The 20660-nt window shown below is 39.9% G+C and overlaps 2 protein-coding genes and 1 non-coding gene across 5 annotated transcripts in view; 2 read left to right on the top strand and 1 right to left on the bottom strand.

Annotated features, from left to right (window-relative positions):
* The first annotated feature begins 1452 nt into the window (after positions 1–1452).
* On the top strand, positions 1453–8155 carry LOC109966287 (solute carrier family 25 member 38-B-like). 3 transcript variants are annotated; one of them, XM_020611022.1, is made up of 8 exons: positions 1453–1563; positions 2259–2356; positions 3963–4087; positions 4636–4720; positions 5407–5586; positions 6352–6520; positions 7536–7699; positions 7824–8155. In XM_020611022.1, exons 1-8 carry the CDS (start codon positions 1539–1541, stop codon positions 7944–7946), a joined length of 969 nt encoding a protein of 322 aa, XP_020466678.1. In that variant the 5' UTR covers positions 1453–1538; the 3' UTR covers positions 7947–8155. The 3 variants fall into 3 exon arrangements, with proteins under 3 accessions (XP_020466678.1, XP_020466679.1, XP_020466680.1); XM_020611023.1 differs by having other exon boundaries at positions 1491–1922; XM_020611024.1 differs by lacking the exons at positions 1453–1563; positions 2259–2356 and adding an exon at positions 2387–3192.
* Positions 8156–11862: 3707 nt separating this feature from the next.
* On the bottom strand, positions 11863–11935 carry trnar-ccu (transfer RNA arginine (anticodon CCU)). Its single transcript has one exon. It is a non-coding gene; the product is annotated as a tRNA-Arg (tRNA).
* Positions 11936–12737: 802 nt separating this feature from the next.
* Positions 12738–20660, top strand: part of LOC109966295 (intraflagellar transport protein 56-like) — an 11264-nt gene continuing 3341 nt past the window's right edge. Inside the window, 16 exon segments of the mRNA XM_020611039.1 lie at positions 12738–13062; positions 13209–13349; positions 13701–13793; positions 13974–14088; positions 15947–15996; positions 16417–16562; positions 17015–17186; positions 17972–18046; positions 18138–18240; positions 19549–19604; positions 19810–19863; positions 19956–20001; positions 20004–20012; positions 20110–20198; positions 20404–20487; positions 20586–20655. Of these exon segments, the coding sequence (XP_020466695.1) occupies positions 13060–13062; positions 13209–13349; positions 13701–13793; positions 13974–14088; positions 15947–15996; positions 16417–16562; positions 17015–17186; positions 17972–18046; positions 18138–18240; positions 19549–19604; positions 19810–19863; positions 19956–20001; positions 20004–20012; positions 20110–20198; positions 20404–20487; positions 20586–20655 (1306 nt within the window). The 5' untranslated portion in view covers positions 12738–13059.

Below are 20660 nucleotides of genomic sequence, written 5' to 3'. Positions count from 1 at the left end.
TCTTTCAATAATAAACTATTTAATGTGCAATTCCTGTGAGTTCCTGTGATGAAAGATTCATACTGTCGATTTTTAGTTTTCACCTACACTTTAAAAGTCTTCATCTGAAAGCACTGGTTTGGTTGGCGCAGTAAAAACAACATTTTCCTGTCTGGTTTTCTAATATAAAATATGAAGAATATTTAATTTGACTGATGAGGGTCATTATTATAAAGATAGTGTTTTTGTTTGTTTGGTAAGTACATGTTAAGTACATCTTGTCAGTCAGAATGAAATATCCTGATGTAGAGTACTTTGAAAAGTGCACTCATATGTCATCATAAACCACATTATTATGATTTACCATTTAGATTCATTCTGAAGATGTTAGATATTACCAGGCATCTGAGGAAAAGTACAACCGGGTCATGTACAAACAAATGTTTTCTTTTTCACAGATTTGACACCACATAAAAAAGAAGACAGTTAAAAAAAGGGGAAGTGGCAAATTTACTGAATCTCAAAACTCAAAACTGCTTTGTGTGGTCACACAGCTTTCTCCTTCCCATTTTTATTCAACCACCAAACCTACAACTGCTTTTAAGAGAAGCACATTAAATCACATTTTTGACCATCTTTCCCACATTTTCACACCGACTCATCTATCTGGGTGAAACAGACCAAAATGCCACTGAAGCAAAATGACATGTTAAACATGACGACCAACGTTTACCATCCAACCTGACAGCACTGGAGAGGATCTGCAAGGAGGAATGGCAGAGGATCCCCAAATGCAGGTGTGAAAAACTTGTTGCATCATTCCCAAAAAGACTCATGGCTGTATTAGCTCAAAAGGGTGCTTCTACTAAATACTGAGCAAAGGGTCTGAATACTTATGACCATGTGATATTTCAGTTTTTCTTTTTTAATAAATCTGCAAAAATGTCAAATTCTGTGTTTTTCTGTCAATATGGGGTGCTGTGTGTACATTAATGAGGAAAAACAATGAACTTAAATGATTTTAGCATATGGCTGCAATATAACAAAGAGTGAAAATTTTAAGGGGGTCTGAATACTTTCCGTACCCACTGTATATGAGCAAAATGTCATTTGTCCAGGAGTGCCAAAACTTGCCAATAGCTGTAGACATCCCATACTCGGGACTGAAACATAGGACGACTGCGACACCCTGAGACTGCTCTTAGAAATGCTGTGTGTTTGTGTGTGTGTACTGCCGGCTTGTTGTCTAGGAAATGCAAGCTAAGACGGCAGAATATGAACTCCATACTGTAGTTGCATATCTGCCTTAATGCAGAGGTCGCACACAGACCCCACATTTTATTCACTTTACATTATAACGAGTGTGTGTGTGTGTGTGTGTGTGTGTGTGTGTGTGTGTGTGTGAGAGTGAGAGTGAGTGAGACTGACTGACTGAGTGATAATGTTCATTGATGCTGCACTGGAGTTGAACTTTACCGGAGGAGAAGAAGAAGGAGGAGGGGGAGGAGGAGAAGAAGAAGAAGAAGAAGAAGAAGAAGAACTCCTACTTTGCTAGTCACATGCTAACATTCGTAGCAGTAGTAGGTAACGTCAACGTTGACGTTAGTCATTGTTGTATAACATTCGGTGCTGGGGTTTGTTATTTCACTGGCAAAAGGGACTTTTGGGGCAGCATTAATGTCAGGACATTGACTGCGTTGCTTGTTAACAGAAGTGAGCCAGACTAAAGTTAAACTTATGGGCGTGTGCTGCTACTGATGTTATAGCTGACTAGCCTTACCAGAAAGTTCTGTATGAGGCTGGCAAGTAGCTAACGCTAAAGTGTTTAATGTTAACGTCTGACATTTGGAAACGACCGTAGATTGTCACAGTAAATATGACGTTTCTGAAGCTGGCTGGGGTGACTCTCACCTCCATCAGTCCTTAACAGACCTTGATGTCAGGTAAGAAGAGCTAGCGTTAACATTCTACTTAGCTAGCTAGACCAGCAGTGTATCGTATTTGGTTGATTGATTAGGCGGGGATTTTTCCCCCCAAACTGACTGATAGGATGGTGTTTATGGCACTTGTCTTTAAAGTAACGTTAACGTATACTGTTATTTGTGGGTCTGACTTGGAAGCATCCGGCTTGTCAGTGTTCGTTAGCCTGATGGCTGATGACACTGTCACATTACCATACCAGCTAGCTAACCTAGCTTGCAGCTACCGGCGTAGGCACTTTACAACCTTTTTGTTTCAAAATGTAACTAATGGTTGCAATCTAATTTTCCGTCCTTTAGTAACATTTGCTGAAATTAACCAGTGTGAAACTGTGACAGCAGCAGGGGAGAAAGTGGACTCTTCCGACTCAGCATCCAGGTCAAAGATGGAGTTAGCGGTGAGTGTTTTTGCTGCCGGGCTGTTGTCGCTGTTTGTTATAGTCATGCTTAGTCTGTCTCGTAGTAGTTGAATCAGCCCTTGTTTTATTACCATTTTTTTCCAATATAGTTATTATTTGTGGGAATATCTTTGTGTTAAGTAATTGTAATACTGTTTGCGTGCGTGTTGAGACATCATACTAATATTCTGCGGTTACACATTTACCTTTAAACATATGACTGGCGACCAAGCTACCATCCGTTGATTAATGATTAAAAAAAAAAAAAAGAATAGCCGGTCCATCTTCATGACACAACAGTTAATACCGCACAGTGTCAGCTGAGATGTAGTAAATTATGTGTGAAATACAAAGACAGGTTATTTTGATGATGATTAAATTAAATATTGGGATCTTTGAGGAGAAATTGTGCTGTCTCATCAGCTTGGAGAGTTACATAATTGCAAGCAGATTTGTAGCTGGCTACTTGTGCAAAATACACGTTTTACATACTTTTTATGTGACCGACATTTACACACACACGAACAGCCACTTCATCTGTTTGACAAACATGCTACTGAAATACAGATGTATGAGTGTGTCTTAGAAAAATAAAGATAGAAGCCAATAGAAAAATTCTGGCTTGATTAAGCTTCTGCTTTGGGAGAGGGAGGGAGGATGAATAGCAGGAGACAGCTTGTATGGGTTAGAGAGGGAGAAGGTTTGTGAGAGAGATGGGGGTTTGTTTTGTAATATGCTCTCTGTAACAGCAGCATCACAGAGAAAAGGAGGTGAAAGAAGGGAAAATGCAGGAAAAACAGGATACTCAGAGCCAAGCCCCAGGAGCACTGGGGAAGGTAGGAGTGTGTATTTGTACGTAATGTGTGCATTAAAGTGGCACGAGTGTGTGTAGATGCACCATATAGAATGTACTCAATCGTGTTTATAGGAGACATTTTATCTATCCTGCAGGTGGTTTATTTTGTGTTGTTACTGTTGCTACAGTTGTGGTTGTTATTGCTGTAAATGAAGCATCCCCCATTTATATAACCTTCAGATGCAGCTAAATGTATCGTGTATCTGTGCACGTCTGTGTCTCGTGCCCTCGCTGCCTGTTTGTCCATGAGGCATGTAACCACAGATGATGTTGAGTCTCAGTTTAATCTCAACAGCTCCTGTGTGTGTTTGTATGTGTGGGCTGTCTCTGCACATCATCATCTTCGTGGTGTGGAGATCTGACCTCTCCTCTGTTTACAGCTTGGATTTTTGTAATCAAAAAGTCATAGGCATCTTTTTATTCAAATTAAAGTCCTGTATTTTTGATGCAGATAGGGGGTTTTTTTGGATACCGTTTCTGTGGCGTTACACAAGAGGTGACCAGTGCCAAGAAAGATGTGGCTGGGTGCATTTTCAGAAACTGCTTTTTACACTGCAACTAACCCTCTATATATCTCCTGGCCTTATCTCCCTTCTCTGTCTGTTTCCTGGTCCACTCTCTGCGCTCTCTGTCCGCCATTTCTTTCTCCTGTCACTTCTCTTTCTTGTGTCCTCTCCTTGCTGTTCCCCCATCCCCATTCTCTCTTTCTTTCCATCTCTCTGTCTCCGTTCTCTGTTGTCTCTCATCCAGGCTCACCCAGCTCTCAAAGCCTTTATGTGCGGCTCTCTTAGTGGCACCTGCTCTACACTGCTCTTCCAGCCTTTGGACCTGGTGAAGACACGGCTGCAGACCCTGCAAAACAATACCAAGCCGGGGTGTGTGGACGCATAACACACAGACACATTTCATTATGTGTGCGAACATGGAAACGCTGATGTTTTACATATTTCACCTACAAACACATATACATCAGCCTGCCTTCAGTTTTATCTTTTTTTTGCATGTCCCTGTTTTCCCTCTGACTTTGACTCATACACCCAGATAAGCATCATGCTATCCAGTCATTATGGCAAAAACACACACACACACACACACACACACACACACACACACACACAGAGCATGGTAGGACAAAGATTGCAGGCAATGCCAGTTTGAATCTCTTGTTATGACCCATACAGGGCAGTTAGTCACACCATGTAATCATACTGTCAGGCTGCTAGGTTGCAATTACTTTCACTAAGGACAGGAACAGGAAACCGCTAAAAGGGGATATTTTAAACTGCATTAGACAAATGGAGGACAGGCTGTAGCACCAATTTCTAGAGAATAATTTCTGCCGGGAATGATGTTTCTAATGTGTATGTTGTTACATGTTTGTATCTTAAAATGTGTTTGTAACTTTCTAAACTTCATCCTGCAGTGCACCGAGGGTTGGGATGTTTGGTGTTTTTGTCAGTGTTGTTAGGACAGAGACGTTCTTCAGTCTGTGGAAGGGCATTTCACCAGTGAGTAACTGATGTTTAATCATTTGCAGTCATTTTTGTAATTATAAATTCTGTTGTTAGGAAATAATCAGTGAGGGCATTTGTTGTCCAGCACAGAACTGCCAACACTTTGAGCTAACATTAGCATTAGAGCATGGATCGGGCCACATAATTCTGTCCGAACCTGATCTGAACCCTCAAACTAAACTAAACACCACAAACATGTATGTGCAGATTCTCAGTCATCCGGGTCATAGTAAGCTGAAAAAACGTAGAAAAATCAACTGAACTAGGTTTTTAGGTCGAAGACGTTTCACCTCTCATCCAAGAGGCTTCATCAGAACTCTTTTCTAAGTTTTTTCAGCTAAACACCACACAGTGAAATGGAGAAGGCTGTCATGGCATTTGCAAATATTGTATTATTTCCCTTACATGAAACTGACAGAACAGCAAAAAAATAAAAAAATTACTTCATGTCTTACAAGTGATAAAGTGAAAATGTGAATAAAAATGTGAATGTTTTTGATTTTAAAGATTGTTCAGTATTATGACAGTAAGATGTTAAATGTGTTGTCAGACTACTGCTGTCAAAATATATGGTATTGTACTCTTGGTTAGCTTTTGTTTTTCTACATCCTATAACTGCAACACATTAAGCAAAAAGCTGAATGATAGAAACGTTAAACACTTTTATTTCTCTCTGGCAGTCGTTTGTGCGTTGCATCCCCGGGGTGGGCATATACTTCAGCACCTACTACTCCCTGAAGCAGCGCTTCTTCCTGGACCGGGCACCCACTGCTGGCGAGGCCGTTCTGCTCGGAGCGGGTGCCAGAACTGTAGCTGGCATCTGCATGCTGCCATTCACTGTCATCAAGACTCGCTTTGAGGTCAGTGACTGGTTCTTTATATACTGAGAGGTTTCAGGGCCACTCTGACCTAGGATGTGTTTTATGATTTGTGGACCTTAACACTGTTTTAGTTATGTTTCAGTGACTATTAATAGGTAACAACTGGTTTTATTTTTGGCTTTATTAATCAGATAGTGGTGGAGAGGCAGACAGGAAATGGAAATAGACATGGGGGAGGGGGGACAAATCTCCATGACCCGAATCAAACCATTGATGTTAAGCACAGTGTGCTTTCATACGCTCGGCTGTCAGGAATCCGGTGGTGTAATTTGGATACGGGGGAATTTTTCTAAAAGGTTATTCACCATCGTGAGTGCTACAAAGGTTGGCTGTATGTGGCCAGTGTGGGTGGCTGCACTGCTGAGCACAGGAGTGAAGACAAATAATAATAATATGTGTAGTGTGACTTGTGTGCATCTATGAAGAACTGGAAGTACACATTATATCAGTCTGCATGGGACACTTATTTAGCACCAGAAAAAGGAAGGGCTATTCGTTTAGCATAGCTGATGATAATAAAGATGGTGGCTAATGAACTATGAAGTATCCATGAGTAAGAGACACTTTGCCCAATGGAATACCATTCCACCTAGCTTTCATAAATGAATGACAGTTTTCAACTGGTAGTCCACAGCGACAGTCTGTCGACGTGTATCCAGCTGGTCATTTCCTAGTCCCAGTGTCATAAAAACCATGGTGTAAACATGTCCTGTATTCATTGTAGATGTTTATATTTAATTTCAGAGTGGCTGTTACAACTACTTGAGTGTGGCCGGGGCTCTGAGGAATATGTATAAGACAGAGGGAGTCAGGGCTCTGTTCTCAGGGCTGACAGCCACGCTCCTGCGAGATGCTCCGTTCTCTGGCATCTACGTCATGTTCTACAGCCAGGCCAAGAGGGCGCTGCCTCAAGGTGAGAGCCATACTGCATTAGGAAATCACAGTGGAAGTCATTAAAATGTGGAGTACTATTTCATAGAAAAGTCAACTAAATGTATACTATGCTTTTGAGTTTTTGGCCTCTTAAAGTGGTCCAGATGGCTAGCAAGTGTGTTTCCATCCACCTGCTTTATTTAATGTGCATTCTCAATCTATTAAGAATAATAAAAAAATAAACACACACACACAGATAGTGGTGCTGTCCCTGCAAAGCACTGCTCTGGTCATCAAGAGACACTTGAGGTTCAGTGTCTTGTCCAAGGACATACATGGACTGGGGAGAACAGGAATCGAACCACTGACCTTCCGGTTAGGGGATGACCGCTCTACCTCCTGAGCCATCTTCCTCAAGTAAATACATAACATCAGTGCAAGTTTTTTTTTCTTCCCCCCAGTTTGAGGTTTGACTGTTCCTTTTGTTCGGTCTCATTGTCTTAGTGCAACTACTTCTTCTGCAATGATGACGCAATGACAGAAGTAGCACCAGCAACTGTTTCTCGATAAACCAACACCTAATATTTGTTTAATAGTAGTGGATTAAAATGTGCATTAATTTGCACTTTCTTCTGCAAATTAATCTAAACATTTTGGTATAGATTTGTACTATATTTGGATGGAAACATGAGGAAACTGTTTATGTTTGTTTCAGTGAGATCCTGTCCAGAGCTCCACTCTTTTGCTAAAACTATTTTTTTTTTGGAATATGAGATTGTACCCCCTTCCTATGCCTGCCCCTGTAAAGCTAAACAGACGCACTGGCTTGATATTATCTTAAATATATCACGTAGCAATACAAAAAACAGCAGTCCAGGTATGCTAAAGACATGATGTCCTCTTCAGTGTTGGTCACAGTTGTTTAAAACCAAATTTAAGCGATTTTTACCAGAAATGTTTGTTTAATGTGGTTAAATAACACTGTGCTATAATTAACAGTGTGGCTCACATGAGTCTTGTACTTTTTTATTAATACCTGGTTTCTCTTCTCTCAGAGGTGACTTCGTCGGCCTACTCCCCACTGGTGAACTTCAGCTGTGGAGTGATGGCAGGTGTCATGGCGTCACTGGTCACACAGCCTGCAGATGTGGTAAAAACCCACATTCAAGTCAGGCAGTCCCACTGGAGCATGGCAGATGCTGTCCGCTACATCTACACGGTGTGTGTTCAGTTAGTTACAGTAGTAAGATTTTGTATTTCTGCATGTATTTTTAAGTGTGACGCTGTGTCACTAAACCAGTATCTTATTATATATTGGGCTCTCCTGCTTTGTCCTCTCCCAGGAGAATGGCATAGGCGGGTTTTTTCGTGGCACTGTACCCAGGTCCCTTCGACGCACTCTGATGGCTGCAATGGCCTGGACTGTCTACGAACAGCTGATGGCTCAAATGGGCCTAAAATCCTGAAGAGCCATGGTGTTAAGGCATGAGAAAGCAGAAAGGAAAATTGGCAAATAATTTATTTAATCATTGAAAACCTCATGCAAAAAGAAAAGGAAGGTGAGAAGTTTACAGAGTGAAGCAACACTGCCAGGCTTTTTAGCAAAGAGCCATATGTGGATAAATGGATTAAAAGAGAAAGATGTGTGTGTGCGTGTGTGTGTGTGTGTGCGCGTGCGTGCGTGCGTGCGCGCGTGTGTGCACGCTGTTATTTAAATGTTTGTGAAAATGAGCCTGTTTGTGTCTGTAAGTTTGACACTAATGAGATACACCTGACACACTCTTCTGTCAATATGTTGGACTGTTGGACACTCCTTACTGTCAAACTCCTCTTACTGTTCATGTCTGGACACCCTATGGTATCGCTACTACGGAAAACATGCCCCTGACAGAGCACCTGTCATTCTGTTGGGCAGCACAGTCGCCTTTGACAGGGTCATTGAAAACACTGTCAAGACAAATGGGGACACTCCGCAAGCGGCTGTGTTGAGGTAACCAAAAGCAAAGCTCTGCAGAGAGACAGAGGAGCTCTGGCTTCTGCCGTAGTTAAGACTGAGCAATGCCTCTTACTTGACAGTTGATATGAATTGACAAGCAGACCTAGATTTGTATTTGATTTTGGCTCAGATGATCTGAAGCACTCTCGCAGCTGCATTATAGGAATAAAAGGCTAACTAGGCTAACTTCAGTAGTTACAATAAAGCCTTTGTTGCCATACTGCACCAAACAATTTAAATGTCACATGCCACTGAGAGGCACTTTGCCCTCAGCATAGTGAAACCAGATGTACTTTTTAAGGAAGTAATGATATTTACATCTGTTGCTGAAATATATTCAGAACTGCTGGCATCTCAGTCAGTGCAGGATTTTGTGGATTTTTATGAGTTTTGTAATTGAAATGCTTCAGTATTTTGTGGACTTAAAGGTACCCTGTGGGGTTTTTAAGCTATGAAGTATTGTTGCATGTATGTACAGTTATATGGGGTCCCTGTTTTGTTTATATTATGCTCATGGGAACAACATGCTCCATCCTGCCTCCCTGTTCACAATACTCTGCTTGCTGATAGTTGGCAGTGATAACACAACAAAAAGTAGCAGTGTGACAACAAAGAACAGGAAGGAGAAGACGGCAAGCTAGCCAGCATGTATGTAATACAGATTACTTTGGTGTGAAAAACTGAATGTAAACACAGCGTTTGTTTCTTAACAGAGACTCCTCATGGTAGCTTTAATCATAAACAGCAATGCAGTTTGCATTGTTTCCTGTGCTTGATGGTGAACTTCAAAATCTTTAAAATACTTTGGATTTTGTGGTTAAATGAATAGCCTAGCCCTGTTGTTGTATTTCCAGAACATTAAGCCTGTAAGTAAAACATCAGTTGTGCTACTATGTTTTTAAAAATGACACATGCTCCATATCAGTGCTGGAGAAACATGGATCTTCACAGTTTCCAGCATCGTATTTATAAATATTTGAATTTGAGTTGATATAGAACTACTGGTTATAAAACATGGTCATATTTTTGTAGCTTGTACAGTGTACCTGTTTTGAAGAAATATTTATTATTGTTATTAAAAATGTATAATGTATTGAAAATTGTGTTTATAGACCCAATGCTGAGTGGAAGAGATTGAAAGATTGAACTACCTGAGCAAAATGGATCATTAAGTATTTTGGAATTCGGTAAATTTGGTATTCCAGTGTTTTTAGATGAAAGTTGTCTAGTGACAGAGAAAGGTATAATATAGCTCCTTACAGCCTGACTCACTGACCATCTCCAGAACAAAGTGAGATGTGAGGCTGCACATTTCAACTTGATGTACACTGTGTTTTAAACTGGTGAAAGTTAATGTGACAGGAGTTGATTTCTAAATGCCTCGGTGTTTGCTGTGTAATACAAACTGTGCCCTAAGTCACACATACACTTTGCCTTGTCGATTCTCTTCACCTTCTCCTGTCATGACTATATTATTACGGTCAGAATCAGCTTTATTGGCCGGGTGTGTCGGACACACGAGGAGTTTGACTCTGGTACATCGGCTCTCAATGTGTATGTACATATCCCCATGCAAGGGGCAAGTAAACCAGCATAAGGCTGTGTAATATAACAAAATAATCAGTATTACCAAGCAACAAACAGTCCAAACAATGCAAAATAAGTAGTACAGACAGGCAGTAAACAATGCAGACAGACAAAGGAATGCTCATTGCGAAATGAGCATTTGTTATTAGAAATCAAGAGGAGGTTGACTTTTGCTTTGTTGTGTTTTTAATGAATATCACATTCTGTATTTCTTGATAGCAACTACTCCATCAACCATACCAACTAAAATATCAACCATGTTAACAAACCAGAGTATGCACACTGCTATTAAACATCAGCAGAGAGTCACGAGGTTTGGCTGCTGCACAGCCAAAGCCAGTTTAAAATCACAACACATATTTGACCTAATCATAATAGTACAACGTTCGAAGTGTTTATTTTGTCATATGCACAGTTAGGAAACATGTTTCCTTGTACAGTGAAATTCTTACTTTGCTGTCCACATGAATGCCACAAAACACAAATGAAATATAAAGTAGATAATTAAGTAACACTAAATCTAAGGCACTTTAAGCAGCAACAGATGCAGCAATATAATAAAAAATATATAAGAATATAACAATGTATGCTGCATGCGAGCAGCATGTGCAGCAGTCAACAGTCATTGTGCAATTATGCATGTGCAAACTGAGAATGTAAACAGTAAATCACGTATTTCCTGATAATAAACTCCTCAGCTGTTTAGGAGTTTGATAGCAGAGGAAAAGTTTTTCAGTCTAATGGTCCTACATTTCACACTTCTGAACCAAATGGTAGTAGATTATATTTCTACAAAACTGTCATTTTGTTGTTGAAAACTTAAATAACATGAATGACACTCAATAGCAGATGAAGCTGAGTCTTTCCTGGCAGTCCCAGGTCTAGTGATTTAGTTTTGAACACTGGTAGTCCAGATGTGCTTAGGGCCAGCTCATCAAAATCACTGGGCACCTGTCATCTTCAACAAGTCACTAAAGGGACTTCATATTCCAGTGGACCACAGGCTGCGACACTAAGTATAAACTTCAGAAAAGAAGAGGCCTGAGAAACGGGCTCTCCTCATCACATGCCGCCTTCCTGGTGGTCGGAGATGTAGGGCCCTTGACACAGTGGGGACATTACAGTCCTGAACCTTACAGCACTGCCTGCTGCATTGACTGGCAAACAAAACAAATAAGTAAAAGCATATGTAAAATGACAAACTTCTTTGAGCTTTGGACTGTCGTCACAAAAGAGGCTTTTGGATCACAGTTAATGTTTTAGTTAAGAAAATAACTGGCATATTAATTGATGACTATGTGCTTATGTCCTAGTAAATGTTTAACAAAAAGAAGAGATGCCACATTCAGTTCAGTTGTTTATCAAAGCTCATGAATAATAGAGGCAGGTGTGTCACCACCAGCTATACATTGCACAATACAATTTCCAAGCAATTGGAGAATTTGTCTTTTGTGGCTTTATGAGGTACAAAACAGGTGAATTTATGATTTGTTGATAGACAAATCAAACTGGGGCTGCTCCACAGTCAAATTAATTATTGTGAAAATGCAGAAGAATGCAAAGAAATGTGCAATTGGTTATAATCTATGTATGGATATTGCTGAAAATACTATTAATATAAAGAAGTTACATTAACCCTGATCATTTTAATTTCTATGAATTACCACTTGTTTGCAGAGCTTACTTGGTGGAATGGAAGGGTTGGTTAAGAGTATCAGTGTAAATGAACAGCTCACACTCAGAGGAGACTATAACACTTGCACCCCGCGACATGCACATTGGTGTGCTTGAAAACTTAACACCCCAGATGGGACTCGAACCCACAATCCCTGGCTTAGGAGGCCAGTGCCTTATCCATTAGGCCACTGGGGCATTCTTCAAAATAAGGTTAAAAATTCAAGATTTAAAACTACACATAAACAGCAAAGAGCTATGTGATGTTTCATTAAAGTGGTTTATTGATATATGTTATAGCTGTTTCTTTTATATTGTGTCAAAATTCAAATGTTTTTTTTGGGCATTGCCGACGTTTCGCTCTATTCCGTTGCTAAGCAACAAAGACCAAACCACTAAGTCACGTTCAACACAGAAGAGCTGAACTGTTTCCTGTTGAGCGCCAAACACCGTTTGACATCAAAATAAATAAAATGCTAGGCCAGTGTTCTCCTCCTTCAACTACAATCTTAAACTAGGTTTGGCCGGCTCATATGGCGGCATAATGCATCTTATCTGATTTCAACACGTCACTTTGAATAGCCTACATGCCAGCCAGTGGTAACTAGGCTTATAAGTACTATAATTAAGTGGAATTTTGAGGTAGACTATCTGTACTATGCTTGAATATTTCATTTTATGCTATCTCATACTTCAACATCACTACATTTTAGAGGCAAATATTGTATACTTTTTATTCCACTACATTTATTTTATAGCTTTAGAAGTATTTGAACACCCTGCGATTTTGCAAGTTCTCCCACTTAGAAATCATGGAGGGGTCTGAAATTCACATTGTAGGTGCATTCCCACTCTGAGAGACAGAATTAAAAAAAATGTCAGGAAATCACATTGTATGATTTTTAAAGAATTTATTTGTCTAGCACTGCTATATAATGGATCTAACAGCACTGACTATAATACTAGCCATTGTACTTGTGCTTTTACTTTGAAAATACCAGAGCGGAAAAAGTAATCTACGCAGCTACATATTGACTAGTTAATGCTAACTAACGTCTTGGCAACACTCTCTACGAGATAAATGAAAACTAGTACATTTTATCATGTTTATAACGGCCAAAATTGTTGTAGGAGAATTTAATTTGTGTTTGTAGCGTTATTTAGTTGATTTCAATAGAGGTTGAAACTAACTAGCGAGATAAAACGCAAGGAGCGGTAGCGAACATAACGTGCGTTTTCATAGAAACACCCAACGTTATCTAAGGTAACTGTTAACATTAATTTAGTGATAAAACAAGTCGCTTCAGGGAGGACTCGTCGACATGGTGAGTTAACTATTGTTTATGCAAACGGCCCAGTACCATTGTCATATATTGATGTGTTTTAAACAGTCGTGTACGCCACGCCATTTAAACTCACTGAGTTATGTGTTAAGCTGAGAAAGTCAAATGTTGGTTTTGTATCTTGGCAGATCCTCTCTCGCGTGAAGCCAGCCATTGGAGGAGAGACACCTGCGAGCATCAGTGAGAAACAGAAGAACAAAACAAGGGTTCCCCGCCTGGAAGATTACGTGCAACAGAGAGACTACCTGGGGGCCTTGACACTGTTAGAGGTAACTTAAGTTACTTTCATACATAACTTAAGGAAAAACTTGTCAATCGAAATCACAGGTAAATACACATAATAATTACATGCCAAGGGTTTTACGGAACATTTTAAAGGGACACACTTTACTATAAGGGACAAGTTTACAAATGTCATGTTGAGAAGCATTCATGGATCACAAGCAACTGCCAACTTTACTTTAAAAGAGGGTCTTAATGTTTTTCTTTACTACTGCCCCCCCCTGCAGATGATCCTGTATAGCCCTAGAATTAAAGATTCATAGATATCACTCCCACACCTATGCTACAGACAACACTGTATTACAGGGGCTGCTGACATGTTGCTGTGTCATCTCCAGTTTCAGAAAAGTATTGGAGAAAAAGAGGAGCATGCAGACCTCTGGATTGGCTACTGTGCTTTTCACCTGGGTGATTACAAGAGGGCTATGGAGGTAATGTATGTGTGTATGTCTGAATAAATTTGTGTAGCTGGGCACACAATATCTTGCATAACCCTAAATGCATTATTTAATAATTCTGAATGCTTAACAATTTCTATTAAATGGATAAGAGAGACCCGGCCCCTGGCCACGGTCTTAATCCTAATCGTAATCTTAATCATGGCCTGACAGGAATACAAGACTCTGACAATGAAACCAGAATGTCCTGCTGAGGTGTGGGTCTATCTGGCCTGTGCCATGTTTTTTCTGGGGCTCTATAAAGAGGCTGAAGAGGCTGCATCCAAAGGTAGGTGTTTCAACTGAGTGCATATATCTGAAAACTAGTCTGTGGTTTTAATTTTTTAACCAAATGGGACCTAATTGCTGTCACAGGATATTATGGAGCCCAAGAGCCTGAATATTAGTAATTGTGTGTGTGAATTTTCAGTTATGCACTCTGTAGTTCTTAATCAAATAAGATCTACATAAAAGTCAACAAAGAATAATAGAAATATCACACCCAGAATTTCTACCGGTTTGGTCCTACATATTTAAGTGGTCTAATATTGATTTTGTAGGCTTCTATCATGGTGAAGCATTTATTTTAAGACTTTTTCTGAACTTTAGGTATGTAGAGATGTGTCTCTCTGTGTTGCCCTCTGTTCAGTAGATCTTGCAGATGTTTCTCAGTGGGATTGGTGTATGTTTTTAGATCCTTCTAAACCACTTCCCAATCACTATGTAATTTTCATAACTTCCATGTCAGATCATATTACAATGCCGTTGATGATGTGACTGCTGAGAGCAGAGTTATGGTATTAATGAATTGTGCCTCTGTGTTTTGCTGTCTACTGCACTGTGATAGTCTCAGAGGTCCGTTTAAAGCGCAGAGAGCATCATGAAGAACAAGGAACACACCAGGCAGGTCCGAGATACTGTTGTGGAGAAGTTTAAAGCCGGATTTGGATACAAAAAGATTTCCCAAGCTTTAAACATCCCAAGGAGCACTGTGCAAGCGATAATATTGAAATGGAAGGAGTATCAGACCACTGCAAATCTACCAAGACCTGGCCGTCCCTCTAAACTTTCAGCTCATACAAGGAGAAGACTGATCAGAGATGCAGCCAAGAGGCCCATGATCACTCTGGATGAACTGCAGAGATCTACAGCTGAGGTGGGAGACTCTGTCCATAGGACAACAATCAGTCGTATACTGCACAAATCTGGCCTTTATGGAAGAGTGGCAAGAAGAAAGCCATTTCTTAAAGATATCCATAAAAAGTGTCGTTTAAAGTTTGCCACAAGCCACCTGGGAGACACACCAAACATGTGGAAGAAGGTGCTCTGGTCAGATGAAACCAAAATCGAACTTTTTGGCAACAATGCAAAACGTTATGTTTGGTGTAAAAGCAACACAGCTCATCACCCTGAACACACCATCCCCACTGTCAACCATGGTGGTGGCAGCATCATGGTTTGGGCCTGCTTTTCTTCAGCAGGGACAGGGAAGATGGTTAGAATTGATGGGAAGATGGATGGAGCCAAATACAGGACCATTCTGGAAGGAAACCTGATGGAGTCTGCAACAGACCTGAGACTGGGACGGAGATTTGTCTTCCAACACGACAATGATCCAAAACATAAAGCAAAATCTACAATGGAATGGTTCACAAATACACATATCCAGGTGTTAGAATGGCCAAGTCAAAGTCCAGACCTGAATCCAATTGAGAATCTGTGGAAAGAACTGAAAACTGCTGTTCACAAACGCTCTCCATCCAACCTCACTGAGCTTGAGCTGTTTTGCAAGGAGGAATGGGCAAAAATTTCAGTCTCTTGATGTGCAAAACTGTTAGAGACATACCCCAAGCGACTTACAGCTGTAATCGCAGCAAAAGGTGGCGCTACAAAGTATTAACTTAAGGGGGCTGAATAATTTTGCACGCCCAATTATTCAGTTTTTTATTTGTTAAAAAAGTTTGAAATATCCAATAAATTTCGTTCCACTTCATGATTGTGTCCCACTTGTTGTTGATTCTTCACAAAAAATTACAGTTTTATATCTTTAAGTTTGAAGCCTGAAATGTGGCAAAAGGTCGCAAAGTTCAAGGGGGCCGAATACTTTCGCAAGGCACTGTACATTTGGTTTCTCTTGTTCTCTGTAGGGCCAGTGTCCCCCCTCCAAAACCGGCTGCTCTTCCATTTGGCTCACAAGGTTGGAAAATAAATATTTCTCTATTATTTGTTTACTTGTTGTATCTGTCCTTATTCAGTCACAGTTAATTGCATGCATGTACATACATATATGTTTATATGCTGTATTTAATATTAGAGAAGCATTAAATCAGTATGAACTCTTTAATAAGGAAATCTTAGAGGTATTTCTGTTGTTTTTATGATAGATTTCCATGATCTTCTCCCTGTGTGTATAATTTCAACTTTTATTTAAACAAAGACATGATAAAATTCCTGGTATTAAACTTTTCTTCTTTGTGTCTTAAGTCTGTATGTGTATTTCTATTTTTTATGACCGGTTTGTTCCTAGGGGTAGCTTGCCCCCAGGATCATACCATGTTTATAATCCTGATCGAATCTATGTGTCAAGTTTTCCTGTTGTCTTCATATTGTGACTTAGTTCAATGATGAGAGGAGGCTGATGAGTTTCCACCAGAACCTGGAGGATGTGACAGAGGACCAGCTGAGCCTGGGATCCATTCACTACATGCGGTCCCACTACCAGGAAGCTATAGACATCTATAAACGCCTTCTACTGCAGAACAGGTCTGTGCTTTACACACTTAAACCAGCTTTACAGTCCTGTACTTGGGTGCATGTACTGTCCTAGCACCACCTTGGCAACAGTTAGTTGTTAATGGAAGAGTATTCGATTTTATGTGCTTCATGCCTTATGAAACCAAAAAGATAATTCAAGTGTCACTGCTGCAGACATGCTGAGCTAGCTTTTTTTTTTCTATAACACTGATGTACTGTATCTGTAGTAGCAAGGGTAAGGAAATGAAAATGAAAGACTTTGATTTCAGTAAATATTCTGTGGCAACTCTGGGCCAAGGTGCACTTTTTTTAACTAGGCTGACAACAGCTCTGCCAGCTTTAGTTGTAGGCCTCTGCCGCAGCTCTTTAATGTTTATTTTTTAAATTAGAAGCATCTTGTAAGAAGTAACTCTGAAACCACATTTCACCCCTTATTCATCTTACTCATATGGTCTTTGCAGAGAGTTCCTGGCCCTGAAAGTGTATGTTGCTCTGTGTTACTATAAGCTGGACTACTATGATGTGTCCCAGGAAGTATTGGCTGTATACCTGCAGAGTATCCCCGACTCCACTATTGCCCTCAACCTGAAGGCCTGCAACCACTTCAGGCTTTACAACGGCAAGGCAGCAGAGGTACCCACTGTCTGAAAACTGCATACCCTCATTGATATTTTGGTGGTTTTTCATAGTGACACATTTTCACAGTCTCATACATACATTTTTATGCCACTGTGCTGGCAATAGCTGTAGCCAGAGGCATTATGTTTTCGGGTCGTCCGTCAGTATGTCGGTACATCCATACTGTATGTCCGTACATAAGTCTGGCCCATTTTCGTGAACATGATATCTCAGGAACACCTTGAGAGAATTTCTTCAAATTTGGCACAAATGTCCACAAGGATGAACTGGTTAAATTTTGGTTATCAAAGGTCACAGTAACTTCACATTTGTCCAATTCTTGTCAGTTTAACTGGTGGGTGGAGGCATACAACCGTGAAACATTAATTCTAGTTATATTTTGTGTTTAGTCTGTTGTAAAGATAACCATTTAAAAATGTTTCATTTAGAAAGTGGAAAGGGAAAATATAAAAAGACAGCTTATTTCAATTTAACAATTAAATAAAGTTGCCAAATTGATTTCCAAAAAGGGAAATATAATCTTGAATTTATTGCATTTTTATTACCAAACTTATTGTTTGTCCCTGTGTCACAGTGCACCAATAACTCAATGTGGAGAAAAAAAAATAGTGGCATTAATGTACAATATTTGGGCTTTTACTGGAACACTGCTTTTTTTTTTTTTTAAACTTGGAAGCTCCATTACAGCTGAGTCAGTACCTGGATGTCCTTTTCTTTTTCTTGTGGAGAGTAACTGGTGGTAGGTTAGACTTCATGTGTGCACTCTCTCTACTTCTCAGGCTGAGTTGAAGAACCTAATTGACATCTCCTCCTGCTCTTTTGAGTTTGCTAAGGAGCTTATCCAGCACAACCTGGTAAGCCCTTCACAAGCTCTCAATGAGTGTGTACACTAGAGAATTACTTGCTAGATTTCCACACTCTGAATCTCTCCCCTGTGTACTGCAGGTGGTGTTTCGTGGTGGGGAGGGGGCATTGCAGGTGCTGCCTCCTCTGATCGATGTGTTCCCCGAGGCCAGACTCAACCTGGTCATCTACTATCTCAGACAAGGTGCGTATCTGTGGCATTGCAGTTTTCTGGAACGAACAACACCAAGGAAAAGATTTCTATTTAAATGCATCAATACAATTTTACTGTAACTGAAGATATAGTATCTGTATACTTTTATTTACAGGTGCAATGCAAATAAGTTATGAATGCCCAAATGCAGTATAAGAACATATTTTAGTATTCTCTCAGTTTCATTTAAATCACATATTTTTATGAAATACTTTGGCTTATTTAAAGTGCCCACGGCATGCTCATTTTGCTCATTTCCAGCTATTTAATATTTAATTTTGGGTACCTCTAGATTAGCTTGGCACCCCTCATAACTCCAAATAGTTTGCAATTGTTTCAGAATCATAGAGCCAGAGAGCCTCTGCCTTAAAAGGAGGGGATCGTTTGTGAACGAGCACAGTTCCTGCTGCCGGTGTTGTGTGGCAAGTGGACAGCACAGCGAACAGCATGAATTAATATGAATTTCTCCTCCACAAATAGGTAAACAACGGTAGGCTAGCTAGGCTAGTTAAGGCGCAGCGCTCTCACCACTGTGCCCCGGGTTCGAATCAGGGTTGCGTCAGGAAGGACATCTGGTGTAAAACACGTGCCAAATGTCAACATGTGGTGACCCCTAAACGGGAAAAGCCGAAAGTGACTTTCTAAATAGGTAAACAATGGTATATGTACCAATGAAAAGAGATGTGTGACACTCTAAACAAAGTGGGTACTGGTAATTGAAAACCCCCATATTTTAACTGGCATAATGCAGACATAGTAACTTCTCCAGCCTTACAACAATTACAACAAGGCATTAACAGACATACAACATGTGTTTTTTTAAAACTTACTGTTAAGTCCCACTGAGAAGTGGAAACATCACTCCCTTTCATGTAGCTGCAAGGTCGTTGCGTTTTCCCCCTTACGACCTCATACATTCCCACAGCAGTGAAATAAATTCCAACAGGTAGTGGAAAATGAGTTACTTCTGCATAGAAATACTAGAACATACGAACACCTAATTTTTTGATCTTTAGGTCACGTTTAAGATGATAATTCACCATTGTAACATTGTAGATAAGTCAAAAAACAAGAAAAAGCATGCCATGGGCTCTTTAATATTTTCTTTCTTTCTTTTTCTTGTTTAATTATGATTGTTCTGTTCTTCCTCATCCAGTCTTTACACTATCACATTTAATGTGATTTCAGTATCTGTGTTTTCATGTCGCAGGTAATTTGATGTGTAGTTGTTTTAAGTGTCAGATTTCAGAGGAGATGTTCTGTAGTTTGGGGCTTTATATGGTCCAATTTACACTTCAGATGATGTCCAGGAATCTTACAACCTCATCCAAGATTTGGTCCCCACCACACCTCAGGTGACCTTGAACTTCTATGCGAAATTATACTTGTTCTTTCAGGTGTAAATATCATTATCGGGGCTATGTTTTACTAGAACTATTCTGTTTATGAGGCTTTGTAGGTTATGCTCTATTACAAACCAATTTATTATCTGGCTTTTGTATATTTTATATATATATATATATATGTGTGTGTGTGTATCTGTACATTTATTAATTCCAGGAGTATATTTTGAAAGGAGTGGTAAATGCTGCACTGGGCCAAGAAATTGGATCAGTGAGTATTCCTGTTAAACTTGGAGTGTTATACAAACAATATTTAGCAGTGGGAGTGGGACAAAGGTGTGTCATTATGTTTTTATCTTCCAGAGGGAACACTTGAAAATTGCTCAGCAGTTCTTTCAGTTGGTTGGAGGCTCGAATGCGGTACAGTGAATAGAATGGAATCACTCCTTTAAAGAAGCACCACGTGAGCGTGTGTGTGTGTGTGTGTGTGTGTGTGTGACATTTTCTGTCTTTTCAGACACTATTCCTGGTAGACAGTGCATGGCCTCCTGCTTCTTCCTCTTGAGACAGTTTGAAGATGTTCTCATATATCTCAATTCAGTCAAGGTTAGTGTTGCTCAATATAAGGCGCACATTATAAGGTGTATTCCAGTGAAGAATGACAGTGTTATTACTGTGGTACAGTATGAGTTTGTTAGATGGAGCTGAAACAAAGACTCTCCATGATTTGAACTACTACATATTCTACTCTCTTTCTGGACATGTAGGCACTTTTCTTTTTTGTGCAGGCATAACTGCTTTTTTTCCACAGGGTTACTTCTATAATGACGATACATTCAACTTCAACTATGCTCAGGCTAAAGCCGCCCTTGGCAACTACAAAGAGGCAGAAGAGGTATTTAATTCAGCAAACATCTACATAACTGCTTTTTTTACTTGTATTAATTCTGATTTATGGACTATTGTGTTACATTAATTTAATGTTTCTTTCAGGTTTTTCTGCTGATTCAGAGTGAAAAGATCAAGAATGACTTTGTGTACCTCAGCTGGCTGGCAAGATGCTGTGTG

The sequence above is a fragment of the Monopterus albus genome, unplaced genomic scaffold (assembly GCF_001952655.1).
Source record: "Monopterus albus unplaced genomic scaffold, M_albus_1.0 scaffold108.1, whole genome shotgun sequence".
Classification (NCBI taxonomy): Eukaryota; Metazoa; Chordata; class Actinopteri; order Synbranchiformes; family Synbranchidae; genus Monopterus; species Monopterus albus.
The sequence above is the reverse complement of the archived record's forward strand: the minus strand, read 5'-3'. Positions and strand labels throughout refer to the sequence as shown.